At 45.2% G+C, this 27506-nt stretch overlaps 1 protein-coding gene and 2 long non-coding RNA genes across 5 annotated transcripts in view; 2 read left to right on the top strand and 1 right to left on the bottom strand.

The window, feature by feature from the left end:
* ARID1A (AT-rich interaction domain 1A) overlaps positions 1 to 21244 on the bottom strand; it is a 42416-nt gene extending 21172 nt beyond the window's left edge. For both annotated transcript variants that reach the window (XM_077775898.1, XM_077775897.1), the window contains exons 1-3: positions 21036 to 21244; positions 19230 to 19682; positions 17912 to 18028 (exon numbers count right to left, since the gene is read on the bottom strand). In XM_077775898.1, coding sequence (XP_077632024.1) covers positions 17912 to 18028; positions 19230 to 19682; positions 21036 to 21236 — 771 coding nt within the window. In that variant the 5' untranslated portion in view covers positions 21237 to 21244. The remainder of the gene's footprint in view (positions 1 to 17911; positions 18029 to 19229; positions 19683 to 21035) is intronic.
* On the top strand, positions 163 to 859 carry LOC144241324 (uncharacterized). Its single transcript, XR_013338027.1, has 2 exons — positions 163 to 358; positions 465 to 859. It is a non-coding gene; the product is annotated as an uncharacterized LOC144241324 (long non-coding RNA).
* LOC144241332 (uncharacterized) lies at positions 5872 to 26223 on the top strand. Of its 2 annotated transcripts, XR_013338033.1 has the most exons (5): positions 5872 to 5921; positions 6884 to 7012; positions 10241 to 10355; positions 22687 to 22814; positions 25703 to 26223. It is a non-coding gene; the product is annotated as an uncharacterized LOC144241332 (long non-coding RNA). The 2 variants fall into 2 exon arrangements; XR_013338034.1 differs by lacking the exons at positions 5872 to 5921; positions 6884 to 7012 and adding an exon at positions 7419 to 7768.
* Positions 26224 to 27506: the final 1283 nt, after the last annotated feature.

The following is a 27506-nucleotide window of genomic DNA, read 5'->3' on the forward strand; positions in this document are numbered from 1 at the left end:
GCTCACAGGAAGGGCTGCGAGTTCTAACATGAATTGACTTGCCTGATGAAGTATTTTCAAAGCAGGAAGATACCAGATCAGGGTTAGAGAAGGGGGGTTCAAACAATCTCCTGTCAGAGCCTCGGGATGACATCAGTTCATTTTGCTGCGCAGATTAAATAACATCAACAGGCAAGTCTCAAGAACACGCTTGAGGAAATGCTCAGATTCAGGGTTTTCTCATACATTTGGCTGAATCCTTGAGAAATGGAGCTTTTGTTAACCCCCAGATGGAGTTTTTGTCTTCTTTCAGTTGAGAAGAGCTTTTGCCAAGTTGTGCAGACTACTGGTGAGGAAACCACCCACCCAAGAGAGCCAGGTAAATCCTACATACACACTTATAGGGTGTGTGTGCTGGGTGGGGGCGGGGGGAACCTTGCAGTGCAGCCACACTCACTTAAATGACTTTTCCTTGAATGAAACAGCCTAAACACACAGCCTGAAATGACCAAATCTGCACTGGCATTTGTCAAGTGTTGTTCCGGGAGCGCACCTAACAGATCCGAGGCCATGGTGGGCGGCTGCTCCCGTGCTGGAGAATGGGAGGAAATCCTGAAGAACACAGAAAGGGCTGGGAGACCTGACTCTTGAAGAAAGGCAGACAGCAGGGAAGGAGGCAAAAGCTTGGACAAACTTCAAGGAAAATGGGAATATGGCAAACTTAATTACATAGGAACTACTTAAGGCAAGTGAGTTGGGGAGACCTCGTTTTCCAGAAAAACTTCCTTAAGCAACTCGATTGTCAAGTGTCAGGGGACAAGAGGCTACCTCAAACGCTTCTAAAAAAAATCCACTATAATAAAGCTTCAGTTGTACATTCTGTTTTCCTGTCTTTGGTAAATGGCAGAAAGGGTGATATGACCCACCACAGATTGGTAGGGATTCCAGAGTTACAGAACTCTGCACTTGTCCCAATGAGCCGTCACAGTGCAAAAGACGAGCTGCCATCCCCGCCCAGAGAGCAGGCTAGCTGGTGCTGGCTGGAATGCCAAGTACAAATTAATACACAGAACAAGCTGCCTCTTACTACTGGTGGTACTTTCTTTTCTAAAATTTTTAATGTTTATTTAAAAAAAATTTTTTTTTAATGTCTTATTTATTTCTAGGAGAGAGAGAGAGAGAGAGACAGTGTGAGCAGGGGAGGGTCAGAGAGAGAGAGGGAGTCACAGACTGAAACAGGCTCCAGGCTCTGAGCTGGCAGTCAGCACAGAGCCTGACGCGGGGCTCGAACCCACGAACCGCGAGATCATGACCCAAGGGAAAGTCGGACGCTTAACCGACTAAGCCACCCAGGCGCCCCTTAATGTTTATTTTTGAGCGAGCAAGCAAGAGAGACACAGAGGGAGACATAGAACCTGAAGCAGGCTCCAGACTCTGAGCTGTCAGCACAGAGCTTGACCGGGGCTCGAATTCATGAACCACGAGATCATGACCTGAGCCAAAGTTGGATGTTTAACCCACTGAGCCACTCAGCGACCCCATACTGGTGGTACTTTCAAGTCAGGGGCTAAGTAAGCAAAGTGATTAAGAAGGGGAAAGGCAAGGCCGAGGGGATGGCACCATCATTTTAGCTTAGGACAAAACACCATCTCCTGCTTGAACAACACCCACTGTTTGGAATGGTAGAAACTGCTCTGGGAAAAGCTAAGAGAACTTGATTTCCTAACCCCTACCCCAAGTTTCCCAAAACCCCCCACCAATCTCCCTCTTCTCTTTTTCGACAATAGGCTATTGTTCTGGGGATAAGGGGACATTTCTTCCTGGTACCTTCTGGCTGCCCAGTGGGGGAATGCACAGTAAAGAAGGGTCAGAACTCTTCTGGTCTCCAGAATGCTTTTTGGGGGCCCACCTCCAAGAGGAAACCCCCTATATATACACACACCAGAAGTCATAAATCAAGCTCAGGGAGACCAAATCTCCAAATTCAAAGGATGCTGGTAAGAGGGATAAAGCAAGTCTCTTTGTAACTCCCTTTTGAAGGGAAGCAGAACTGACACAAATATGTGACTCTCGTGTGTCTAACTCTCAGGTACGTGGCTGACTCACAATCATCTTCTGATACAGGCATCCTCCGTGTTTTACCAAAGCAGGAGCTCAGAAGTTAAATGACTTGCCAAGGACAAAGAGCTATTAAACAGGAGAACTGGAGCTCAAACCCACGGTCCTCGGATTGCAGAGCTTGCGCTCTTTCTACTGTAAGGGGGAAGCTTGCCACCGTGTGAGGCAAGGCTCCACGCTCCACACAAGGCCTGGTGACAACCCGTCTCTGGGCATGCTGAGCAACTACCTCCATGGCTCTAACAAGTTAACGTCACTAGGCCTTGCCTGGCTCCTCTGTAGAAGGGAAGACTAAAACTAGAGAAGCTAGCTCTACTAGTCTGCAATGCCACGTAGTCCCCTCATTCCTAGCCGCTCTTCCTAGAAACCATTCTTCCCCTCTAGACCTTCTTTCATGGTTAATTTCAAATTGGCCCTTTCATCCAGAACTCTCTGAATTTAAACTTACCTTTGCTAAAGGGTACAGTATTTTCTCACCTCTGGGCCTTTAGAGGGGTACTTAATATACAGGCGGTAGGGGGAAGGAGAGAGTGAATGAGAATCTAGGGAGAGGGGCAGGAAGTTGAGTCCCATGAAGGTAGGTATCTGGTCTCTGCTGGTATTCGTACTGAATGTGCTCTAATACTAGGATCAAGCACAGGGGTGTGGCCCAGAGAGAGAAGTCAAAACATGCCTGGCCTCTAGATGGCCTCATCTCAGGCGATTTCAAACCCTGACCCAGCCCTGCAAGCAAGCAAGCTTAACCCCTGCCCACAGCTGCTCTCCAGCAGGGGGGCACCAGAGCTCTCCTCTCACACAGCCGGGTGGCCCATTTCCCAGCCACCAAAGAGAAGTGGGTGAGAAAACCAATTACTTGAAGCTACAGGTGCAGCAACTATGGAGTAAAACCATTTATTTTTTGAGTTGGAGACTTCAAAGATAAGAACAGCTTTGTGGGAACAAAGCCTCCACAGTCCCAGCACGACTCCTCTGGCCCTTCACCCTCACCCCACGGGCGATGCTCAGAGTCCCTCCGAGGGCTCCTCTTGACCTGTGCGGCAAGACTGGTGGCACTGTGTTGAATCTGCTTGTGGGACCAGAGCAGGACCAGGCTGAAACCTCCTCTGTTATTAGTGACCAGAAAAATGCCAGGCACACAAAAAGACAACATGCTTCATAAATATTACTCAATTAATAATCTACTCAAAAGCATCCTCTTTAGACCCAGTCTCTATTAGTCTTCTCTCTTTCGTTTAACCTTCACCCCCTCAGTAATCCCATACCCGAGCTCTAGACCTCCACATGGAGGGAGAGACTCTTGGATGCCAACATCACAGGAATGAACCCTCCTGTCTAAAACTGCCAAGTACAACCCTGAACAGGCCCTGACCACTTGGGCAAGAGCTCCTGACAGAACTGCAGTGCAGAGAAGGAACGCCTGGAAAGGAGGCTGTCGGGAGGTGGGGCTCTGTGTCACTGGAGAAATTTCAATCTAATTACAAAAATATAAGAACCTGCTGTTCTAATCCACCTCGGCAAAATCTCTTGAGGTAGCTCTGACCCTCTGGGTGGGGGCCGAGGGCNGAGGCCCTGGAAATGGCAGCCTGGGCCACTGCAGCAGCCATTGATTTTCCAGGTCGATCGATATTCTGCTCCCACAGATCTGCTTGGCTAGAGGTTTAATCACACTGAGTGCTTCTGCTCAACATCTCCCTTGCATTTCCCCCTCCCCAAACCAATAAAACAAACACCAAACCCAAGGAGAGCCGGCAACGGGTAGATGGTGCTCCCCACAGCTGGCCCTCACCCCCAGAAAAATTCTGAATATCAGCCCCGAGGGAGCCAAAGCTACATGGGCAGTCTGCAGGAAGCTGCGGGGACAGACCCACAGGTGCCAGAGAACCTTTTAACCCACTGCTCGACACTCCCATACAGACTCTTCTAATAATCCCAAGATTTTACATTAAAATCCCTGGGGAACCTGGGTAGTTTAGTCCATTAAGTGTCCCAACTCTTGATTTTGGCTCAGATCATTATCGCATAGTCCTGAGATTGAGCCCCATGTCAGGCTCTGCGCTGACAGTGAGGAGTCTGCTTGGGATTGTTTTCCGGTGTGTCATAGTCCCCACCAGGAGTGTGTAACACCATGTTACCTACCTAACCAGCCTTTGGACACACCCCCCTCCCCTGCAAAGGCTTCTTTCTCACTTGGGCCAGGAGAGAATGTCTTATCTAGTCAGAAATCACCTCTTGGCCAAAAATGTACAGTGTTTTAAGGGTCACTAGCTAATGGACTCAAATCTGAAAGAAGAAAAAAAAAAAAAAGAAACTGGGTCAGAGCTGGGCCTGAGTCAGAGCAGTCAAGAACAGTGCATATTTCTGGAATAGGGCTGTTCTAATCCCAGCAGGAAACAAGTGCTGTAAAGCTTGAGAAAGCAAAGAAGTTAGGAACTCCCTACTTTCTGTTAAGCATGTTCTGTTTGGAAAGCCAACCACATAGACCTTGTTCCACAATGATCATCAGCTGAAATCCTAGAACTTGAGCAAGGAGGAGGTGGGGGAGGGAAGAGGAAAGAAGCACAGAAAAGAAGGCAGAGTTCTAGATAGGAGAAGTTTAAGGGAGGGGCGCCTGGGTGGCTCAGTCAGCCTGGATGACTCTTGATTTCAGCTCAGGCCATGATCCCAAGGTCCAAGTCTTTGTGGAACCTGCTTAAGCTTCTCTCTCCCTCTCCCTCTCTCAAAAAGAAAAATGGGTAAGGGAGAAGGGGTGTGGCCTCAGGCTTCCACCTCAAGCAGAAAGCAAGCAAGGATGCAATGTGCACAACTAGGGAAGGCAAGGCTGGCTCAGTGCCGCACACAGCTCAGACAAAGGTCTAGGGAGCTCCAAGGCCACCTCCGTTTGGTATTTAAACCCCCCAAATTTATATTTGCCAGTGGTCTTCTCTACCATGGCCTACTGGTCTAGAGAAAATCCAAAGATTTGGGGGAAGGTATGGAACAAACAGATCTGAGAGTAGAGAATGGATAGCGTCTTAACCCAGAAAAGACAGCCAGCTATCTATTCCAAAGGCCTGAAAACCAGAACTCTGAACATAGGGAGAGAGACAGTCAAGTTCTAAAAGTAAAAGATGAGGGGGGAAAAATATCTAAATATTCTTTTTAAAAATTTAAGTATTAATTTTTATTTTTGAGAGAGAGAGTGCGTGCGTGAGCGCACATGCAAGCAGGGGACGGGCAGAGGATCCAAAGCAGGCTTTGTGAGAGACCGATTTGGGGCTTGAACTCACAAACCAGGAGACCATGACCTGAGCCGAAGTCTGACACTTAACGGACTGAGCCACCCAGGCGCCCCAAAACCAAATAATCTTAATAACAGTTTCTCTGAACACTGATCCCATCTATTTGGAACTTGATTCTTCTCCTACCTTCCCCAGAATGTCAGGAAATTACCTTCACTTATCTCAGTAAACAATACTCAATATTCCTCCCACATCAAAGCTTGTCTTAAGGGACAGGTTCGCTGGCTCTCAGCTTGAGCCTTCCACTCTTAGTTTCCACTTTCAACAAGACACGGCTTCTGAGCTTCCTTGGGAAAGGTCAAATGGGAAGCAAGCTAGGCAGCTTGGAGGTGAGCTCCACCTCATGGCAATCAGAGACTATGTCACAATACCAGCCAATTCCATGCCGACAGCAGGTGGGTAGGATGGAAGAGGTTCAGGCTGTGGAAGTGGATGGAGCAAGAGAGTAAGCACCGGTCCCGAAAGGCTGAACACCAAATATCTTAGAAATATGGAAAAAAAAAAAAAAAAAAGACAACAGAACTAATTCTATGCTTGATTTATCAGGTATGTTAACAAAGCTCATACCCAGGGATCCTCCCCTCTGGACCAAGTTTGGCAGAACAGATTCTCCCTCTGGTGTAGGGGGGCCCTCGTCGTTTCTGAATTATAGCATTTCTAGGAAGACTTGGTCACGCATCTGGGGGCTGGATGTCTGCTTTTGTTGGTCTTTTTGGGGAAGGACGATGGCAGAAGCCAGGGCATGTACTTCACTGAGGTAATCATCCAAACAGCTTGCAGAAGGTTATAAAAGCACCAATAGGAGAGACAGGGAAGTGGGGTGGGGGTGGAGGGGTGGAAGAGAGCCATGGTCACCAAGGCAACTGAGTTCATCCGTATGTTGACTCAGGAATTGTAGGAAATTCTAGTTTTTGAGGTTTCTTCCAATCAGAATATTTCCTACAGCTTCCTGGAGAGTAGATCTAAATCCAGAAGCTACAGTATCACTACCTTTGCCTAGAAATCTCAACCCCACATCTCTACATACCTCTTCCTTCCTTTTCTCCAAAGAAGAGAATATGGCATTCTTCCTTCTCTTAAAGAAGTTTTTTTTGTTTGTTTGTTTTGGTTTTTTGGGTTTTTTTTTTTTTACCGATCCTTTAGAGGAATTGGTCCTAATAGTAAAAACACTGGAATAGAAGTTAGGAAACCCAATGTTCTCATTTACTGAATGACCCTGGACAAGTCCTTTACCCTTTCTGGGCCTTAGGTTTCTCGTATGTAAAGTGAGGGGTCGGGGAGCATAGTGTTTGTGTTAGTGTGGTGAATATTCTGTGGCCTAGCTCATGCTGTCTCCATTCTACTCTTTTCCTAACTGTAGAGGTTAAAAAGCTAAAAAACCATAGTTTCCAGAATCCCTTGTGGATGGGTTTAAATACAATTCAGGTTCTCCTAATTAGGAGCAAACTCGAGATTAGATCAAAGAATGGCAGAGACCATAGTTCTGTCTCCTTCACTTGTTTCTGCAGCAGCATTTTGGATTCCTCTTCCAGTAAACTGGATGCTGGTTCTGGCAGCAGCAGCTGCTCTTTCTCGACTCCAGCTCGCTGATCCCTGGATAGCAGACTTAAAGCAATTAATCTGATAGTGGCTCAAAGGTAGGAATTTCCTTCTGGAGGACAAGTCTAGAGCATGCTTCCTCAATCTTTCCAGCAAGTTTGCAAGCCCAATTCCCTATATGAAATTCCTATCAAACATACCTAGGCCTCGGGTTCAGTGTAGAAAGCACTTGATCTGACACAGGATTATCAGATGATCCCAAAAGAATCGTTATGAAGGAGAGAGAATAGAATTATTCACAAGGCCTACTCTCTGCTAAGCCATCATCTTCTGAGGGAAATGGGCAAGATGTAAGAGCATTAGAACATTAAAATATATTTGTCCAGAACAATCTCCTTCACTTCTTCCTCTTTTTTCTTTTCCCTCCACAACCTCCCTGTACTTTCTCCCTCCCACTCTAACCCTAGGGTGGGGGTGGGGGTGCTGGACTGCTCACACAGGACAGAAGGTTGAGTCAGCACATGCTTTCTTTCCATCTCTATACTCTCCGCAAGCTATCAGTCTGCTGAGGATAGCATTACCTGCCCAACCCCATATAAGTATTCTCTGGACTTTAGAGAAGGTTTGGGCTAGAAAGGGCACCAAGTGTCTTTGGCAGCAGCAGAAAATGCTTACAAGCTCAAGGTGAAAGAGAACCAGTCCTGACAACCCTGTACAGCTGAGGAGTGAAGACAAGTTTGGCTGCAAAAAATCCCAGCTCATCTTCTTATAGCAATTTCTGCTCTAAGCAATGAGCCACCAGCTTCCTGTAGCAGGACTGGGGACAAACTGAAGAACAAGGTCAAATCCAACAGGTACAGTATGCTTGATGGGAAGGAGGTACTTCCCCACCAGTCCTCAGGAGGGTTAACGGACCCCAGGAGCAGTAGAAGTAAGGCTCAGTTAGTTTTCAGACTGAAGTTGTTCCGAAGAAAACAAAAGGTTCTAGCAAGAGGAATCTGTGTGAGACACACAGGCAGGAAGCAGAGCTGAAGCCACCAGCGACTAGAATAGAAACAGGAAATGGGCCCAGGAACAAGCATACAGTAATGTGCTGCTCGCAGCACAGGCTCGGGCAGGCACCAGGCAGTATCAGGGCTGGAGCAGCGTGACTGAGATGGAGAAGCGGGTTGGCTAGCCCCGCCAGAGAACAGGCGTTCTACAGAAGGGGTGGCTACTTGCACATGGTACACGCTGCTCTGAGCAGTCCGAGCAGATATGACGGAGGGGGTGGGGATTTCCTTTCTGAGACTTTTGAGAGCACCTGGGCTACAATTCAAGGGGAGCAAGTGCAGACACACAGTCAGATATAAAGAAAACAGGTCACCAACCTCAGAAAGGCCCAGCTTCTCTGAGTACCAAAATTGCTGATGGCATTTTTGTTAGCCCCTTGAAAATAAGCCATCAAAAGCCTAGGCAAAAACTGTTGGCCTGTTTCCTTTCACCATGAAATGTGACAAAAGGCAACACAGTGTAAAATTTAAATCCTTCAAGCATTCCAATTCTTTGAGGCTTCAGAGGATTTCTGTCACTCCCCCCCAATAAACATAGATGACAAAAAGCTGGCCCCCAAGCTCACGTGGGCATCAGGAGCCAAGGGCTGCTCAGTACAGGTGCTAGAGGCAGACTGGGTCCCTGAACAGAGGCGCCTGCACTATGCCAGACCAACATGAAGAAACTGGGGAAGAAGTCCCAGGGAAGTACTGAAGCTAGATTTTGAAGCCAAAGTAAGAGTCTGCCAGGTATTAAAGAGAGAGAGGGAAGGTGAGTGGGCAGTCATCTTAAGCAAGAAGACAATGGCAGGAAGGACTGGGAGTTGTGAAGAGTTTGAGGCGGAGTGGCCCCGGAGACAAGGCTACACAGGTATGCTGGGAGCTGCGGGTGGTCCCACAATGAGGTCTGGCCTGGAGGCACAGAGAACCAGGGCCCCCAAAGCACCACAAAACAGCTGGTGGTGGTCTTCCATTCCCACCCTGCCCCCCCTCAGAGATTAATATTTCAATTTTGCTAGACACAATCAGTATAATTCATTGTATTCCAAAGTCCCCAAGCTTGATATTTCATTTGAAAATTTTACTCTCAATTCTCAGGATCTAACTCCTTGCTGCTGCTGCTTCTTTTATGTTTGTTTATTTATTTATATTGACAGAGAGAAAAAAAGGCAGAGAGAGGCAGGAGAGAGTGATTATCCCAAGAAGGCTCTGCACTGCCAGCACAGAGTCAGACTCTGGGCTCGATCTCAGGAACCTTGAGATCATGACCTGAGCTAAAATCCAGAGTCAACCAGACACTCAACCAACTGAGTTACTCAGGCGCCCCCGAACTCCTTGCTTCTAAACCATTAGATAAACGAATCACTCAGGGATCTTGGTAACAGTGTTAGATTCATAGAGCTGGGTGGGACTCAAGAACCTGCATTTCTGAGCAATTTCTCAGGTGATGCCTGTGCTGCTAGATATACAGGACCACATTTTTTTCAGTAGCCAGGCTCTGATTAACATTATTAGCATTAATCAGGACACTGAGCTCTAAGAAAAAAGGCACAGAACAGGGCCTTTTCCCATCTAACCCAAGGGGAACAAAAGAACTAAACTCAGTCAACTTTCCACTGTTGAGGGTGATTGCCTAGTTGGTTAGTTCCTCCAGCAGCCCTGCCCTATCAATCAATTTGGGCATGTCCCCTCTCCCACCCCTCCCTGCCCTGCAGCTGCCCTTTTCAGAACTCATCTTTCTGTGCTCCATGACAAGGAGGTCTGGAAAAACAAAAGTGAAATGGAATTCCTTCTTTCAGGACAAGCCTGGTAAATGTTAAATGGCAAAGGGGTTGAGGCTTTTTTGGTTACACTTGAAGAAAAGTTCAGATTCTTCAAAGCTTTCTTCTGCTGTGCAGGATGCTAGAGGAAATATTTCATCTGAAATATCAGAGTGAGCTAGATTCAAATCCTAGTTCTGACCCTTAGAAAATAGGAGTGGTTACTCAGTACATTTCAATTCCTGCTCTTCTAGGAGGGTTGGTATTGCCTACAGGTCCTTTCCTGGCCTCACTCCTACCTTCTTAAGATCTGTACGCTACAGGAACAACATAGTCTCCCTCCCATTTCCTCTTTCCAGATCACTGTAACCCAAGCTCCCAGGAGTCTGATAGTAGTAAAATATGAGTGCTAATAGCCACAGTGTTATTAAGTAGAATCTTAAAAAGGGCTTGAAAACCCGGGTGATTAAAAAAAATCTGTACCTAATTTAACAGACATTAAAAATCCTAATCCTATTCTCCACTTCATTTCCAGCATCAATAACCTCCATTCCTACCTAACCCGAGGAAACAAGTATGATCCAGCTCTTCAACAGCAGCCTCTAAGACTTCTCCAGTCAAGGGTACAGTGTCCTTTGTGAGCTAACCCAGTGAGTGCCCTTGATGCCTTTTTTTTTTTTTTCCACATCTCCCAAGAGATAAGTCTGTTTACACCCTCCTAATGTTCTGCCAGCATCTTCACCCTTCTTCCTGTCTACAGTATCCACATGCGGGTCCTCACATGAAGTGGAGGAATTTGGGCTGATTCAGCTGCACCCCCCCCCCCAATGTCTTTCAAGAGTGCTCTTTACCTTTACACCTTTCCCTTGTTTCCTTTCCTCCAGCTCTCAGAAATCAGGTCCTCTCCACACCTAAAAAGGATCCCAATAACCTGCTTCATGACAAATCCAACTTTATATTCCTTGAAATACAAATTTGATATGGACCATTCCCCCTTGTCCTTGGGGGAATAATTCCACAAATATGACACAATCCTGGTCCTCCTTGGAGCTCACCAGCTATCTGTTGGGCGCTTCTACCGGATGACTACAGGCATTGTCCAGGGCTCCATCTGTCTCCTTTCTTCGTAAGCCACAGGTTGGGAGGCCTCCTTCATGCCACAGTTTAACTGTTAATCACTACACACACAGCTCTCCAACTCTATCCAGACTCAGCTCTTTTCCCAAGTTGCAGTCTCCTCTCTCCAACTAGCAACTAAGCATTTGTTTTTGTTGTGTTATTTAAGTAGGCTGCACACCCAACGTGGGGTTTGAATTCATGACCCGAGATCACAAGTATGATGCTCTGGGCTCCTGGGTGGCTCAGTTGATTAAGTGTCTGACTCTTGGTTTCAGCTCAGGTCATGATCTCACAGTTTCATGGGTTCAAGCCCCATGCCAGGGTCTGTGCTGACAGTGCAGACAGAGCCTGCTTGGGATTCTGTCTCCCCTTCTCTCTCTCTGCCCCTCCCCCAACTCACACGGTCTCTCTCTCTCAAAATAAATAACTTAAAAAAAGATGTCTTTCTCCTCACCCCCCTTCAAGATCATTAAATTTTCTACCTAGTAGAATCCACTTTCTCTCAGTTCTATACATTTTTTCCTGCACATCTCATAAATGGGACTAGTTGGCTATGCAAATGAGACAGAGGGGTACAACTCCACACCTCTTGCCAGAATTTTTCAACAGTTTGACTTCTGCCCTTGCCTCCAGGCTCTCCCCTTTACAAGCCACACGATACACAAATGGATTATTTTTTATAACATTAGTTTTATCATGTTACTGCTCTAATTCCATATCTAGTTTTGCAGGCTTGTAAGATCAAATCCAAATGGCTTACCTGGCCCACCAGAGTCTGAACCCCTTTAATCTAGCTTTCCTTCCTGTTACTGCCCACCTCCTGGAAGCCGGATCCTGACCAGTCTCCCAATCATCTATACTGTATCCTACCCCCACCTTGCCTCTGTTCATGCTATACTTTTCCTTTCCAACCACCCAAGTATCTCCATATCTAGGTCATTCTAAACTTCTGCCAATGACTCTTCCCTCAACTATTTAGACATAAATGATCACTGACTTGACCAAACTTGGGCAGCATCCGTTATAACATTCAGGTATACATTCTTCTACCTGTTTTACTAGTGAAACGGAGGTGGATCCTTGAAGATAGCAACCATGTCATATTCAGAATCAGAGGCTACCTGAGAAGTCATCCAAGCCTTGTCTAATGCCTATCTGCCTTCTATAGAATGCCCACAGCAAACAGTGCTCCAGCTTTTACTCCAGGGAAATGAAACTTACCCACTTTTTTTTTTTTTTTAAATATTCTCATCCTCCAGATCACAAAAGAACTTTAATGTCACACTTAGCCTTAAACCTATAGGCAACAGGTAGCCAGAGGCTTCTAAAGCAGTAATGTTAACTTGCAAGATTTGACTTTTTAAGATGATTACTTTGGTGGTTATGATGAGGACAGACTTGGAAGGGAAAGAAGCAGAACAGCCAGGAGTCTGGGGACAAGACTGGGTGAGAATTAACAGAGGGCAAGACACTAGGTGAGAATTAACAGGGGACTTAAAAAAAAAAAAAAAGAAAAAAGAAAAAAGGAATGGGTAGGACAGGGGAAACAAGATCCAAAAGCCATTGCTGAGGTAGACTGGGATTTGGTGACCAACTTCTAGAAGGGCCTTGGTGATGAATGTCACAGAGCAGAGGACTCCCAGTTGGCAGTGCAAGGGCTGCCCAGGAACAGACTGTACAGAGCCCACAGCTGTGGGCAGACTGTTTCTCCTAAGTCTCTTTTCTTTCCATCATTTTCAAGCCACAGCCTTCCCTCCAGATCACCAAGAGTCAGACTACAGTGTAAGTCACCACTGTTGTTCAAGTTACCACCGAAGATTCCTAGCCTTGTGATTTTTTTCTTCCCCTTTAGAAGGCTACCTAAGCTCACTATTATTCAAGTATGATTTTTAGAACTTCAGTACCACCTGAGAGCTTGCTAGAAATATAAACTGTTAGGTCCCACTCTACACCCACTGAATCAGAATCTCTCTCGTAGAAGTCAGTATCTGTGTTTTACTTAATCTCCAGATGATTCTTAGTGCATGCTAAAGTTTGAGAAGCGCTGATCTAGCTAACCTTTCTAGATCTGGACTTTCAGTCCTATATCCATTTTTCCATCATTGAATGGAAATTCTATCCCAAGTAAAATTTCAAGACTAAAATGTAAATTTACAAATGTGCCTCAGTAAGAAAAAAAGTTGGGAAACATTCTCTAGGGAAACCACATATACTTGAATGAATCACTTAAACAGAAGCTTTTAAAGATGCAATTCCGGGGCGCCTGGGTGGCTTAGTCGGTTAAGCATCCAAATTTCGCTTAGGTCATGATCTTGCGGTTCGTGGGTTCGAGCCCCGCGTCGGGCTCTGTGCTGACTGCCAGCTCAGAGCCTGGAGCCTGTTTCAGTCTGTGACTCCCTCTCTCTCTGACCCTCCTCTGCTCATGCTGTCTCTCTCTCTCTCTCTCTCCTAGAAATAAATAAAACATTAAAAAAAAAAAAGACGCAATTCCAAGTCACCCCCAGAAATTATTATAATCAAAGGTCAGATACCAATTTTCAGATGAGATCCTTAAAGATCTTGCCCCAAACTAGATAAATTAAAGACTTAATGGAACACCTAGAGGTTTGTTCACCCATTCCTTATAAGAACCTTTTTTTAATGTTTATTTTTCAGTGAGAGAGAGAGAAGGAGGTAGGGAGAGAGGGAGGGAGGGAGGGAGAGAATGAATAGTCGGGGAGGGGCAAAGAGAGAGGGAGACACAGAATCTGAATCCGATTCCAGGCTCTGAGCTGTCAGCACAGAGCCTGACACGGGGCTCAAACCCATGAATTGCGAGATCATGACCTGAGCTGAAGTCAGACACTTAATGAACTGAGCCATCCAGGCGCCCCAAGAACCTCCTTACCATAAGGTGAAGTCGTAGCTATTTTACAAGACAGATACAAACCCTCACCCCACTTCTTCCTAAGGCCACTGTCAGGAAGCACAAATAAATTAATCCATCCTCTAACATAGAGTTTGGGCTTTCCCATAACAGGCTGTGATACCTGCCTTGCTCTAGTAGTGAAAACAACAATCTTATAAATGGTCGAGCTGTCCCGACAGACATATATTTTCTGAATGAACAATGTAATAGCTGCTGCTCAGGCGGGGCCTACTTTATGCCAGGCACTAGGAGGCCAAGGAGGAAGACAGAGACAGTCAGCCCTCATGAGTCTGTGTTAAATAAGTAACACTTATTTAAATCTGAAATTACACTCGAGAAAAATACTGACAAAAAACATGGGTGCTGAGAAAGTCTATTTTAGCAAAGGAACCTGACACAGTTTGGATTAGTGGATTTCTACCAGGGCTGCAAATCACAACTCCCTGGGATAGCTTCTAACCACAGCAAAGCCCAAGCCCCAATCCACCCCAAACAATTCAGAACTCTGAACCCTGGCCACTGGATTTTAAAGATCATTTGTTCCCCAGTTAATTCTGACATGCAGCCAAGGTAGAGAACCTCTGGTCTGGGGCATCATGTGATAGATGTTAGGGGTAGACAGGTCAATAACACAGTGCCTGCCCTCCAGAAGCTTACCATCATGTGGAAGAGACCCAAGTAAACAGAGGTATCAGCAAATTGCTCTGGTGACACAAAGCAAAGAAACCTCAGACGTTGGATAGTGTTTCCCTTGGTACAAGGATGGGAAAGGGATCTCAGAGAGCTATATAAGCTATATGTCAGCAAAGTTTGTTTTCTAACGATGGGTCCTTAGGCTGAATCATCCTTTGTATCTTTTAATTTTTTTAATGTTTGTTTATTTTTGAGAGAGGGGACAGAGAGAGAGAGAGACAGAGAGAAGAGACTGTGAGCAGGGAAAGGGCAGAGGACTGGAGACACAGAATCTGAAGCAGGCTCCAGGCTCTGAGCTGTCAGCACAGAGCTTGACGTGGAGCCTGAACTCACGAACCGTGAGATCATGACTTGACCCAAAGTTGGATGCTTAACCAACTGAGCCACCCAACCGCCCCTCTTTGTGTCTTCTAATAGGTCTTAAATTTGCAGTTAAAAAAAATTTTTTTTTAACATTTATTCATTTTTGAGAGACACAGAGAAACAGAATGTGAGTGGAGGAGGGGCAGAGAGAGAGGAAGACACAGAATGCGAAATAGGCTCCAGGGTCTGAGCTGTCAGCACAGAGCCCAATGCAGGGCTCAAACTCATGAACCATGAGATCCTGACCTGAGCTAAAGTCAGACGCTCAACTGACTGAGCCACCCACGTACCCGTTTTTTTGTTATATTTAAATAAAAATTAACTTCAGTCTGTGAGGGCATCACAGAAGTTATTTAAGCTGCCTTTTGACACTCAATCAGGAAGGAGTTTTCTGAGGAAACAATCTTAAAGATGCAGTCTGAAATATGAACAAGAAGAGTTAGGAGGAAATGTATATCAGGCAAGGGAAGGGTCTGTGCAAAGGTCCAGAAGCAGAAAAAAGCATAGGGTCTTACAAAAACTGAGAGGAAGTCGACAGCAAGGCGAAGAGCAAAAATGGATGAAATAGAGGTTCTCAAAGTGCTATCCCTGGTCCAGCAGCATCACGGGACTTGTTAGAAATGCAAAGTCTTGGGCCTCATTCCAGACCTACTAAATCAAAAGCAGGGGACGGCCTATGTAATATTAAGGATTTTGGATTTTATTCTAAGATTAATGAAAAATAATTGAGAGGTTTTAAATAGAGGGATAACATAATCAGGATAATAGCAGCTAAATGGTCTGGCATTAATAGCTGAGCAAAAACTCCTCAAAATCTAATTTTTATAATAATCAGGATCAGAAACCATAATCAGTCTTTAAATCAAGGGTCATCACCATAATGCCTTTAAGGCTAAGTGGGTAAGGTGAATGAGCGAAGAGGGTAATGGGCACACTGGAAAGGCTGCCCTCCAGGCAGCCGCTAGTTTCTATTCTGGGGCCAAACATGAAGAGGTGCCCTCTACACATCTGCTGAGTGAAGGAATACACTGGCAAACCTAGGGACCCGACACAGCTGCTTAAGAAAAGAGAGGGCCCCTTCTAGGGAATCCCGACTTCTCCTTTCTTCAGATGTGACCGTTTCCCAGCCTGGTGAGGCAAATCTGGCATCAAACCAAAATTTCAAAGAATAAACCACCTTTTGTTTCTTAGTCCAAGTAACAGAGGGATAAAAAGCAATTCAACAAACAAGATGCCAATAACCCAGCCAAGCTTACCTCCCACATAGAGCTTCTACCACACAGCAAATAACCCATTTGGATGAATCTATAGAAGCCTGAACTTGGGAATGCTCCTGGCAATAGGCTGCCCAGGAGCAATCCTCCCCTGGGCCTACAAAGCTCCCAGCACCTTTGCTTCAGCAGGTCAAATCAGAAGCTCTGGATTTGATAGCACAAGGCTCTCAACCCTTAGAAGACATGTACTGTGTTTCTATGCTAGGCTTCCGAGGACTAAAAAAACAACAAATATAGTTTTGTTCAAAAGTTACTAGGAGCAAGCAGAAACTTTTTGACAGGGAGCAGCTTAAAGCACCAGCAAAAATCCACTGATTTGCCACAGTAGCACCTCACCAAGGTTAAGCTACAGACCACGGATGATGAGGGAGCGGTTACACATTTCTGACTGAATCGGGTTAAAAAACACATTCCAGTGAGGTTCAGGATGCTGAGAAGGATTGTGGCAGACATTCGCGAAAAGGAAACAAAGAAGAGACTGACTTATTCAGACACATCCTCGCCCAATTCCTCAACTGAGAAAGTCAAGGGTCTCAGCGTCCCATCTGACAGTGGCCACTCATTCTGGCCTGGGATGCCTATACAACAGGTACTGAGGGACTCCACAGACCTTGCCCTACTCAGGTCATGGCTCTGAGATCTTCAGGGGAAGCCACGAGAGGCTCCATGATGGAGAGAGTTCCTGCCTCCTGCCTCTTCCTTAAAGATCCAGAAACCAGTTGCTCCCAAGTCAGAATAACTGAAGAGACAGGCCTCAAATCTGAGTAGAATCAAAATCTCCAAAGACTTTTATATGGACACGTGTGGCTGAATTGCTATTTACTAATAGCTGAAGCAGGATTTGTCATGGAGGGTTTGATGCCTACTGTCTTAACTAGATGTTAGAGCAGCCCATTTCATTCCTGTGCCCAGATTAATTTCGGGGCCTGACCGACTTGCCCACCTATAGCACCAGAGCTACGATGTGGGGTAAATGTTCCCAGAACCAGTCCACTACTAGTTTGTGCAGTCTCTCAGGTATCACGTAGAGTCTCTATGCCCTCAGAGCTGACAATGACGATACCTGACGTTTATGGAGGGTCACATATCCTAAGCACTCTATTTTAACCTATCTCATGTTAATAACCACCCTGCAAAGTGGGTACTTTTAGGTTCATTTTACAGATGCAAAAGCTCAGGCATGGGAAGGTTAAGGGACTTGCCCAAGGCTACGGTTAGTGGCAGAGTCAAAAGGCAGACCCAGGAACTCTGGCTCCATGGCCCAAGCTCTTCAGACTATACTGCTACTCTCAGGATACAGTCAGTCCGTCCACAAACACCAGACAAGCATCTGGGCACCACGCACTCAACTAGACAAAAGCACCCATTCATGCAAAACAACCAGAAAAACTGCTTTTACTCAGTCTGTGCTCAATGCAACAATCCATGCTGAATGCACCCCAGGTCATACTTCCTAGCTAAACACTAAGGCAAAAACCTCAAAATTAAGCCCTGAAAAGTAAGGTAAAAACAACCCCGAGACTTCTCTCAACTCTGATGGAGACCACACAGTGCTTCCAACATCGTCATCTTCTCCGTCCCTCACCTGGCCCATGCCTCAGAGTCCAAGATTTAAAAAACAAAACCTCAAACCAAAAAACTCTAAATAGAGTTCACAAACTTATTCTCCAGGCAGGGAGCCAAAACAGACATTCCACAAGGTCAGGCCATAAATTCCTATTTAGAATTTTCAACCTGAATTCAAGGAATAAGCTCATTGTTTATTTAGGTCATACCACCAAAACATCCAACCAGAAACCAGTTTTCTTTGCTGCCCCACCGTCTTTTAGAGGTTGGCAAGAATACTCACAGGCAAGCTTGAGGGTCTTGACTGAAGACTCAGGTTCATATCTTCTTGCCCTCCCTTACTGGAGGTCATTGAGGGGGCTGAGGATGCCTGAGACCCAAATGAATCTTGAGATAACTCCTAAAAGAAGAAAACAAAAGCTGTGAAGGCCTGGTATTGATAAACCAGGCAAGCTCAGTTCATGGTCAAAGGGCTATGGGACTGTTTTACAGAGGGCAGGTGAGAGCAAGAAACTGCCCAATTGCCTGTAATATTACCTGAAGGCAAAAAATACAAGTTGTGGCTCTTAAGACACAAGTCGATAAGCACCAGGTGACGTATGGAACTGCTGAATCGCTATATTATCCATCTGAAACTATTATACTATGAACTAATTGGAATTAAAAAAAAGTTGTTGGTCTGGTTTAAAAAAAAATTTCAACAGTGGATGTAGGACTCTTCCTGAATGGCACTGCTGACCATTTATCACCACAGAAAGTTGTTCCTTGGGGTTAAATGCTAAAGTATGGCTAACTACAATTCTTATCTATCAAGGAATGAGACTAATTAATTTAAAAAAAAAACCCTCATGCTAGAACCTCTGCATTAAAATGAATACTGCTTCCTTCAAAGACCTTGCCTTAGGAGGAGATATTTATTCCAAGAATGCCATCAATGCACAGAATCTTTAGTGGATCTGTCATCATTCAGTCAGTTCTCCTCTGTTTTGCTCTTTAACGAATAAAGCCCAAATTGTCATTTATAAGCTTTATCACCTACCTTGTTCACAGACATGACCACAAATGAATTTTAGCTATTTCCTAAAATCAAATCCACCTTCAACAAATGAAAGGACTCGCCACCATGGAGAATATTCTAAAGGATGTGATATCAGCTCTGATGGCAGTTTCAAAGGAAGGGGTCCCAAATATTTTGAGCAGCAACAGAATGTAATGGCAGTTGGAATGAATATACAGTATGCCCCCCCCCAAAGTAACTATTTTTAAAAGGACCAAACTCACTTAGATGCTTAAGTTCTGAATGCTAGTATAAAAACTAAAAAAAAAAAAAAAAAAAACCCTTTATCTTTAATTTCTTACCCATCTCTGCAACTTTCCATTGTCCTATTTCTTCATCGGTAAGGAGAGCTACAGGTTTTTATGCAGTTAAGAAGGTTATGCCTTTATTAGTTCAATCAATCCAGTTAGCAGGTTTACCCAGAGTTTAATTGGTTTTTAAGTGCACATCAGAGAACCGATTTGTATGGCAAAGTTCTCAGGACACGGACCCCCGAGTTGTCTGCGGTCACTGGTAGGGAAGGGTGAAAGGCAGGGCGCCTTACCTGTGGCGGAGGGAAGCGCTGCTGGGAATAGGCAGTTTGCTGGGACTGCTGAGAAGGGGGCTGAGGGTACGCAGCCTGCTGGGAGAGCGTCGAGGAGGCTGGCTGCTGAGGTTGCTGCTGCTGGTAGGGAGACTGCGCCTGTGGCTGTGAGTAGGGGGGCTGGCTCTGGGGGTGCTGCTGGGTCGTGGACTGCTGGGAGGGGTATGGAGTCGGGGACTGCTGATGTGGAGGCTGGGATGGCTGCTGGGAATAGGGAGGCTGAGAAGAAGGGAGCTGTGGCGGCTGCGACTGCGGCTGCTGCTGATAGGAAGCTTGGGCGTGAGGGTTCTGGGATGGTGCCTGCTGGGAGTAGGGTGGCTGCTGCTGCTGGGGGTGAGGACTTTGCTGGTTGTAATATGGAGTCTGGCCCTGTTGACCATACCCACTGGGGCCTTGTTGTCCATAAGGAGGAATCTGTAGGAAAGGAAAGGATACTTTTAGCACAGACTCTTCTGGATGAAGAAAGGTATTCTGTCAGAAGCTACGTCCCAAGGACAGGTATGGAAAGCAGGCAAGCCAAGCCTCCCACTTGGAAGGCCCATGGTTTCTCCTAGCATCCCTCTCTAAACTGAGCCAGGAAGGACAGCCAAGCTGGGTCACTAGTTGGGTTTGTTTACCCGTCTATTGCATTCATCCACAGAAAATTTACACTCTTTAATATTTCAGCAACTTATAAGAGTTCGAGAGCAGCTGTTTTCACCAATGAACCTACTCTTTTTTATCATAAGTGTTAGGAATCCGTACCCTAGCCACAACGAATAATTACTAGCAGCCGGCTCAGCCAACAGAAAACCTAGGGTTTAGTAACCCACAGTGTGCAAATCTCTAAGCTACTCTGGTTCCCTTTTTCATTTAGTCTTCATTCAAAAAATATCTGAGAGCCTACCTGCTTACTTGTACTAGGCCCAATTCTAGGCACTGGGGATATATTTGGTAAGCAGGCAAAAAAAAAAACAAAAAACAAACAACAACAACAACAAAAAAACAGCCAACCTAATAATATCTACCCATCTCTCCTCCATCTTCTCACTGGAAAAACAAAACAAAACAGAACAAAAACCCAAAAAAACAAAACAACAACAAAAAACTCCAAAGTGACAGTATCTTCTAAGTTTAAGAGCATACTTTAAAGTCTTAGAAGTAAAGTTAGGTTTTATATTCTGTCCATTACCATTTTCAGTATGAGTAATACTCAAATATAAATGATAGAAAATGCTGTCAAAACAAAAAATGACAATAAAAAGATAATGGTGCAGATGGCCAGACAAAAGGAGATGCGGGAAATCTTAACATTTATAATAGCACTGCTAGCATCGTTATGGTTCCATCTTCCCCTTTACTTCTATTCCCAGTCCCTCCTAATCATTCATTTTGAATCCGACACTATATGCTGAAGGAAACATGAAGGGTCTCTGTCATCCCCAGGGCTCATGGCATGAGGGGCTTTTCTTGGTAGCAGTGGATAGGTGCCTAGCCGCTGCCTTTCTTCCCACCTCCTTCAGAGATCACTACTCAGTGGGTACAAGCAGGCCAGCCAGGTCAGAGAATACAGCTATCTACAGCCTGTGGCCAGGGAGTTTTCCTTCAAGGACACATGGGATGGTACCCACAACCTTGGCCTTGTAAGCAGCATACTGTAGCCCACTGAGTCAGTTGGTCTATGCTCTTTTCAAGAGATTTAGATGCCAGAGACACATTCGGATTGTATAACTCAAGACCAGATCATGGACAGCAACAAGGGTTAAGGTAACTGGAGTCACCATCTACCTGCTGTGCATAAGAGAGGCCGCCCATGGTACTCTGCGCCCGGCCCTGCATGGCCATCGGGTACCGCTGTGGGGTCTGGGACCCATATGGCTGCCCTGGGTACCCATGTCCTTGCTGCGGTCCTGATGAAGGTCCCTGTTGTTGCGAGTATGGGTTAGTCCCGCCATATGGCTGAGGTCTCATCTTGCCCATCTGATCCATTGGACTGGATGGCTACAAAATAAAAAGCATTTCATTAACCTGAAGCTTTGATAGCCCCTGGCCAGTATGAACATAAACCCAAGTGTACAGGTCTGTATGCCACATAGGAAAACAGTTACTGTCCAAAAGTAATGGTACAGACCCAGTAACCCATGGGCAAATCACTTAACCTTCCTTAGAACCTTGATTTTACCATTTGCAAAATGAAAATATCACCACGAAAGCATCTTGTAAGCTATGTACTACTTTGTAAGTGTGGTACTACTTGAGATCCAAGGGAAAGACCAGGTATAGAGCAATGAATATATGTACTCTATGATGCAGAAAATCAGAACAAAGTCCCTTCAGTTGGGAGAGGACATTGCTGCTGTATCTTGTTCAACACCACCAAAACTAACGCTTCAATACTGTGGCTAGGAATTCAAATACATAAGCATCTAGATGTTTCCACTCTTTAAACAGTAGAATCTCTTTTTCTGCATATCTGTAGACTGTTCACACTATGGCACAAGCACTTAAATTTATGCTTTCTTCCAAATGGGTAACGTGGCTGAGTTATAGTTGTTGACTCTGAATTTGGAGCCTTGGGCAGGCATCTCAACTGAAAAGTTCATCTCCTTTAATTTTCAAGAGTCTGAATGTGTAAGAAGGATAGAACTTTTGTCTCTCTAAAGGACAAGATATAGAGGTATACCAATAATGAAAACTCAAAGTACAATTCATGAGTATTTGGCTATCTATATAGCTTTCCTTCAGCTCTTTGAGTGACAAGTTCAATCAGCTCATTCACTTTCTGACATAACTACCCTATTGGAGCTATGTAGGACAGAGCCCAGCATATTTTACAGCCAGAGATGCCCATCCATATCAATGTGGGGGTAGAGGTTGGGGGGACGGGGTGTCTCTAAACACCTTAAACAGATATACCCAAGTTGAAAAGTAGGCCTGGACCAGACACAAAGCTTAGAAGCTAAATTTTAATTTGGGAATGGCGAATAAGATATTATAATATCCTGGACCTGAAGATCATTAGCTCTCAAAGTAAGGAGTTTGGCAGTTCTCAAAGTTTAGACTACATCAAAATCTCCTAGAGGGCTTGTTAAAACACAGCCTTATGAGACCCACACCCCACTCCCAGGGGATCTGATTCTGTAGGTTCAGGGTTGGGCCTTGCATATGTATTTTTAACGGTTTCCCAGTGATGTTGATGTTGCTGGTCCAGGAGTCACACTTTAAAAAACCACTGGTCTAGATCATATCTAAGGTCCCCCTTCCTGTTCTGTTATTCTTTTTAGTTAGTAAATTACTCTATAATTTAAGGTGTGTTAAGACCTTAAAAAAACAACAAAACCCCTCAAAGATAAGGGGAGGGAGGCACATTCAGATAACTGGTTCTCTGTACATGTCTTTCTTGCGGGGCAGAGTACTACCTAATGATTTTATAATACAGGGAAAGTCGACCTATCATGAGGAAAATGGAGAAGACAAAAATCCACAGAAACTATTGTTCTAAACAGCAAGAGGAAAAAAGCAGAGGCAAAATTCTCTTGGGCTACAGCAAAAATCTCAGCTAAAAAGGTAACGATGATGGAAGCACCCTTCCAGTTTCTAAACTGCAGTGAATCACAGTAAAACTGTATCCCAAATTACTACTACATGTCAGTATTACTAAAGTGCTGCTTCAATCATCCTACGTAAACCATTTTTGCTTAAGTCCTGCCTCTGTATCAGAAGCTCCAAGAAAGCTCACAGTCATTAATTTTGGGGAGCCATGTGGATTCTTTTGGGCTGTTTAGGAAATTCAGATTTAACAACACCTGGACTAGTGAGTAATAGATGGCATGTGGTCTTCCCCCAGATACACCTGGTAACAAAGCCAAAACATCACCAGTGTCTCCCATACACAGCTCAGGGGCTTACGCAGCTACGTTATGCCACATATAATGACTAGATCCTCATCTCATCCCCAACTGCAGCTGCCGTCCACGTATCTCCCAGGTGAAGAGACTACATGAGCTGAGCAGGGAGACCAGCCCACTCTGGGTATCTCTGTCAGTCCAGGTCTCCCCACAACACAAGAGGGACAGTCATTACCATGGTTACTATGGAGCTTCTAGAGCAGTAGCTATCAACCAAGGCTACAGATCAGAATTTTCTGTGAAGCTTCAGGGTCTCTCCCTAGAGATTCCAATTTAGAGAGCCTGCAAAGGCTTGGGCCCACCCACCCTCTCCACTCCTTAAGATCCTTGGATGATTCTAATGTATACTACTACCTGAAATTTAGAGACACACTGTCCAGTAAAACTTTCTGTGACCTGTGACTATTAAGTACTTGAAATATAGCTAGTGTGACTGAAGAACTGAATTATTTTTATTTACTTTTAATTAAATTCATATAACCACATGTGGCCAATGACTATCATATTGGACTGCACAGTTCTAGAGCAATGCTCACAAATCATTTTCATCTTTCCCTGTTCAACAATAGCTACAAACTCCCTACCTACATCTTGTACAGTGATTGCACAGAAAGAGCAAAGAATGTAGTAAATCTACAGACTTGGGTTCAAATCCCAACTCTAGCACTGTCTGACCTTGAACACAAACTCATCTAACCAGTGAAGTTTTTCATCTAAAATGCACACACCACACTACACACAGTGCCTGGTATTTAAGTGCCCCATAAATAGTAGCTATTATCCATAATGATAAATAGTGCTTCTGCCTGGCTCCAAAGCCCTCCACCATGTGCTCCAGTTCTACACATTTTTCAGACTCACCCCAAAGTTTCCCACATAGATGCATGCCCAGCTCTATGCAATGGTACCCTGCCCTGACCTCCTGTCCATATGGCTTCCACCAGTAGAAAACCAACCCTTCAACAGGAAGCCACTTCCCATTCTTCAGCACACACTGGTCTCTCACATCTCTAAATATCCTATGGTAAATTCAGTCAGAATCATAAGATATGGCACCTAGTTGTATAGTTAACTGACTGCATCTCTCAAGACTAAGTTGTAGGAAGCCAGAGATTGGGTGTTTTACCTTCAAAGTCATCCCCCCAACCCCAAGTGCAGAGCTAGGGCAGTATAACTTCAATGTGCCAGACTGCCCTTCTCTAAGAAGTAGGCAGGGACAAACTATGGGGAGAAAGCCCAGATCAAACCATCTAGCCATCGATGCCCATCAGGGGCATACCCTAAACCAGGGAAGAAAAAAAAGTGGATTGAACTGAAAGAAACAAAGAGGGCAGGGTAGAAAAAACAGCTAAGGGAGAACAAGCATACTTCTGAGAAGAATCTTAGGTGCCATCCTACACCAGAGAGGTCTTCCAACTGCAAAGGCATCCCCCCAACAGGCCACTTAAACACAAAAGGCTTTTCCTCCCTCACATCTAGGGTCCTGTACTCCCAACGGAGGACAGCTATCTAGCCTAGAGGACGCTAGTTAATAAACCTTTCAAGGATCCCTCCCTCAACTTTAGGAAATCTTTGCAGTCCAAAAATAAATGCAAGTCAAAGAAATTCTTATTCTAAAAATAAAACTAAGACATTTCTCTTTCCTGGACATCAGATTTCTGACCTCCTCTCTTTACCAAAGAGTTCTAATCAACAGAATATGCAGCTTAGCAAACTAAAATATATTCAGTTCAAACAATCTGATTACTCTGATCTCATGTCAAAGTTAAACATTTGCTCATATCAGAAGGGGAGGTAAGTAGGGACCTAACTCACACTTCTGACATTTAAAACCATTGTGAAAGATTTGTGATTTGCAGTTATAGATGAAATGCCATCTTCCAATCTCTCATAACAGAGAAGAGGCCTTAAATCATCACTAATCAGTTTTATTGGAAAAGAGCAATTTCGGGCCAGAAAAATCCCTACTACATGCAAGATAGAAAAGCCAGTATCAGCAGTCTGCAGGCACCAAGAAAGAGGCAGGGGATGGGAAACACCAAACTCTGGCTGCAACGAGCCAGAGATTCCACTCTGGGAATGATGGAGAGGAAATCCTTTCAATGGGAAACCACAGGAGTAGATTTTACTGTGATTACACTTCAAAAGCTAAGGCTCTGCCACAAAGACACATAATTGAGAGGAAAACGCTGCCCCCTTGATCAGGGAAGTCAGGCTTCTTGCTATATACTCTCTTGCATTCATAAAAAATAAAAATAAAAAAAGGGGAAAAGAGGCATAAGAAAAAAATCCACCTCCATCCACACTTACCTCTTTCCAGATCACTGGCTGTGTTATACACTGCCTGTCAAATTAAATGCATCAAAAGACGCAGTTTAGGGGCATCAAAGCCAAGGATGCCCAGTAGGCTAGACCCTCTGGATGTATTCAGAGCAGCTTGTAGACTGTCCATTTGCATAGAGTCCCCTTATCCTAAGCAAAAAGCATTACATGCCCCTCCAGACCGGAAGGCTAATGGGTTCCCTTACAACTTCTTATTGCACCAAGGAAAGCCATAACAACTCTCAGGGTTGCTGAGATACAACAAACTGGACTTCAAATCCTCCAACTTCGGACCATGACTGATTGAGAAAAGAGCAGAGAAGCTCCCCTCAACCCCCTCCCGTCAAACGTCCAAGCAGAAAGATACTATTCACCAAAATGTATCACACCATGTTGCAGTGCCACCAAGAAAGATAAACTTCTCAATTTTCCTGAAATAAAAGTCCAACTGAGAAAAAGCTCCAGGCTTCGGTCTCAATCCAAAGACACAGAAAGGAAGTGCCCAGGCAGCAACCGCAAGGAGCCAGATTTGGTATCCAAAGACTGGCAAGAACAGGAGGGGAGATGGATGGGCTGGGGCTGCGGGGAAGGTGTCCATCGGAAAGCAGAAGTCTTGACTACCATTTGTTCTGTCATCCTAACCACCAACTGGATGGGGCCGGTAGAAATTTAGTGCCATAACCTGGAATTTGGGCATGTAAATATTATTTCTCACTCCTTGTGCTTTCAATTCATTCCTGGCCAGATTTGTTGTATGACTTTTAATAATAACAATAAAAAAAAGCATCCCTGGCTCTTTAACCGAAAGAACCCCCTAATTGATTCCCACAGTAATTAACCTGCATTTTACCTCAGAGAGCGGTAGTTAAGGAAGTCGGCACTGCTATTTATAACTCATCTCAAATTGAGGGCAGACTGCCTAAAATCTAACACATCCCAGCTGTACTCCTGTTTGAACTGGGGCCAAGGGAATTTTTTAAAGCAATCTTGGCACCGAATGAATGACACCAACAGTATGCGAGCGCGAGCGGTTGTGTTGTGGTGACGTAGCACTGGAGGTGGAATGGGAGGGGGCCAGTGTACTGTGATCCCTCTCGTGCACGCCTGCTGCTCGCCGAGTCCCAGTACAGTAAGCTGGGAACCGCCCACTGAGAGCCAAACACAGGAAAAGGCTTTTCCTGTGGAACGCCTTGAAGTGAGAAACACATGGCTAATCTGCATAAACGCGAAGCCACACCGCCCCTGCCAGGAAGGTTAGTGCTCGTAATCTCTGGCCATGAAGCTGGCTGCCTGGGAGGACTTGGACTGGCGCCTGATAACCCAGAAAGAGCCGAGAGAGAACAGATGGGTAAGGACCCCGGCAGAAAACAGCCCCGGGTCACGTGACTCGCCACATGGCCCCGCCAGCACAAACTATTGTCTGGCCGCGGAGCTCCCATACAAAGCACCCGGCCTCAGCTTCCTGTGATTACAGGGCCAGGCGGCAGCTGTTGATCCAGTTCCCATTCGGGACCCTCCCCTGGTGAGGCGCACTCTGGGCGGGGACAAATCTAAAAGGTAAGGACTCTCCCAGCCAACCCTTTCGGCTTCCCGCGAGCTCCACGTGGCTCTGCACCGGAATCCTAGGGTGGCCGGAATAGACTCCTCTAAAAAGAACCACCCTTTTTACCCTGGCACACGTTAGTTCACCAGAGTAAGTCATTCTCATGGTGTCCCCCTCACCAGCCACAGACATCTGTATCCAAAGCCCCCTCGTCCTTTTCTCACTTAACTCTTCCAGTATCTCATGGCTTTGAAAATTGTTCAAAAACCCCAACCCCAGCGGAGGAGAAACCGCTCAGAAATCTGCTTGTTTAGTTCTATCCCCAGACTCTGCCTCCTAAAATAAAGAGACTTCCTTCATTTGGTTTTGCATTTAAATAGGTTTCCTTACTGTTTATGTGACCTAGGACAATAAAACATTCCTTAACCTATTGGCCTCACCAGAGACATTATTTAAGATTTTCTGAAGCTAAATTGAAGCCAAGTT

Source organism: Crocuta crocuta, unplaced genomic scaffold, assembly GCF_008692635.1.
Source record: "Crocuta crocuta isolate KB4526 unplaced genomic scaffold, BGI_CrCroc_1.0 scaffold127, whole genome shotgun sequence".
NCBI lineage: Eukaryota > Metazoa > Chordata > Mammalia > Carnivora > Hyaenidae > Crocuta > Crocuta crocuta.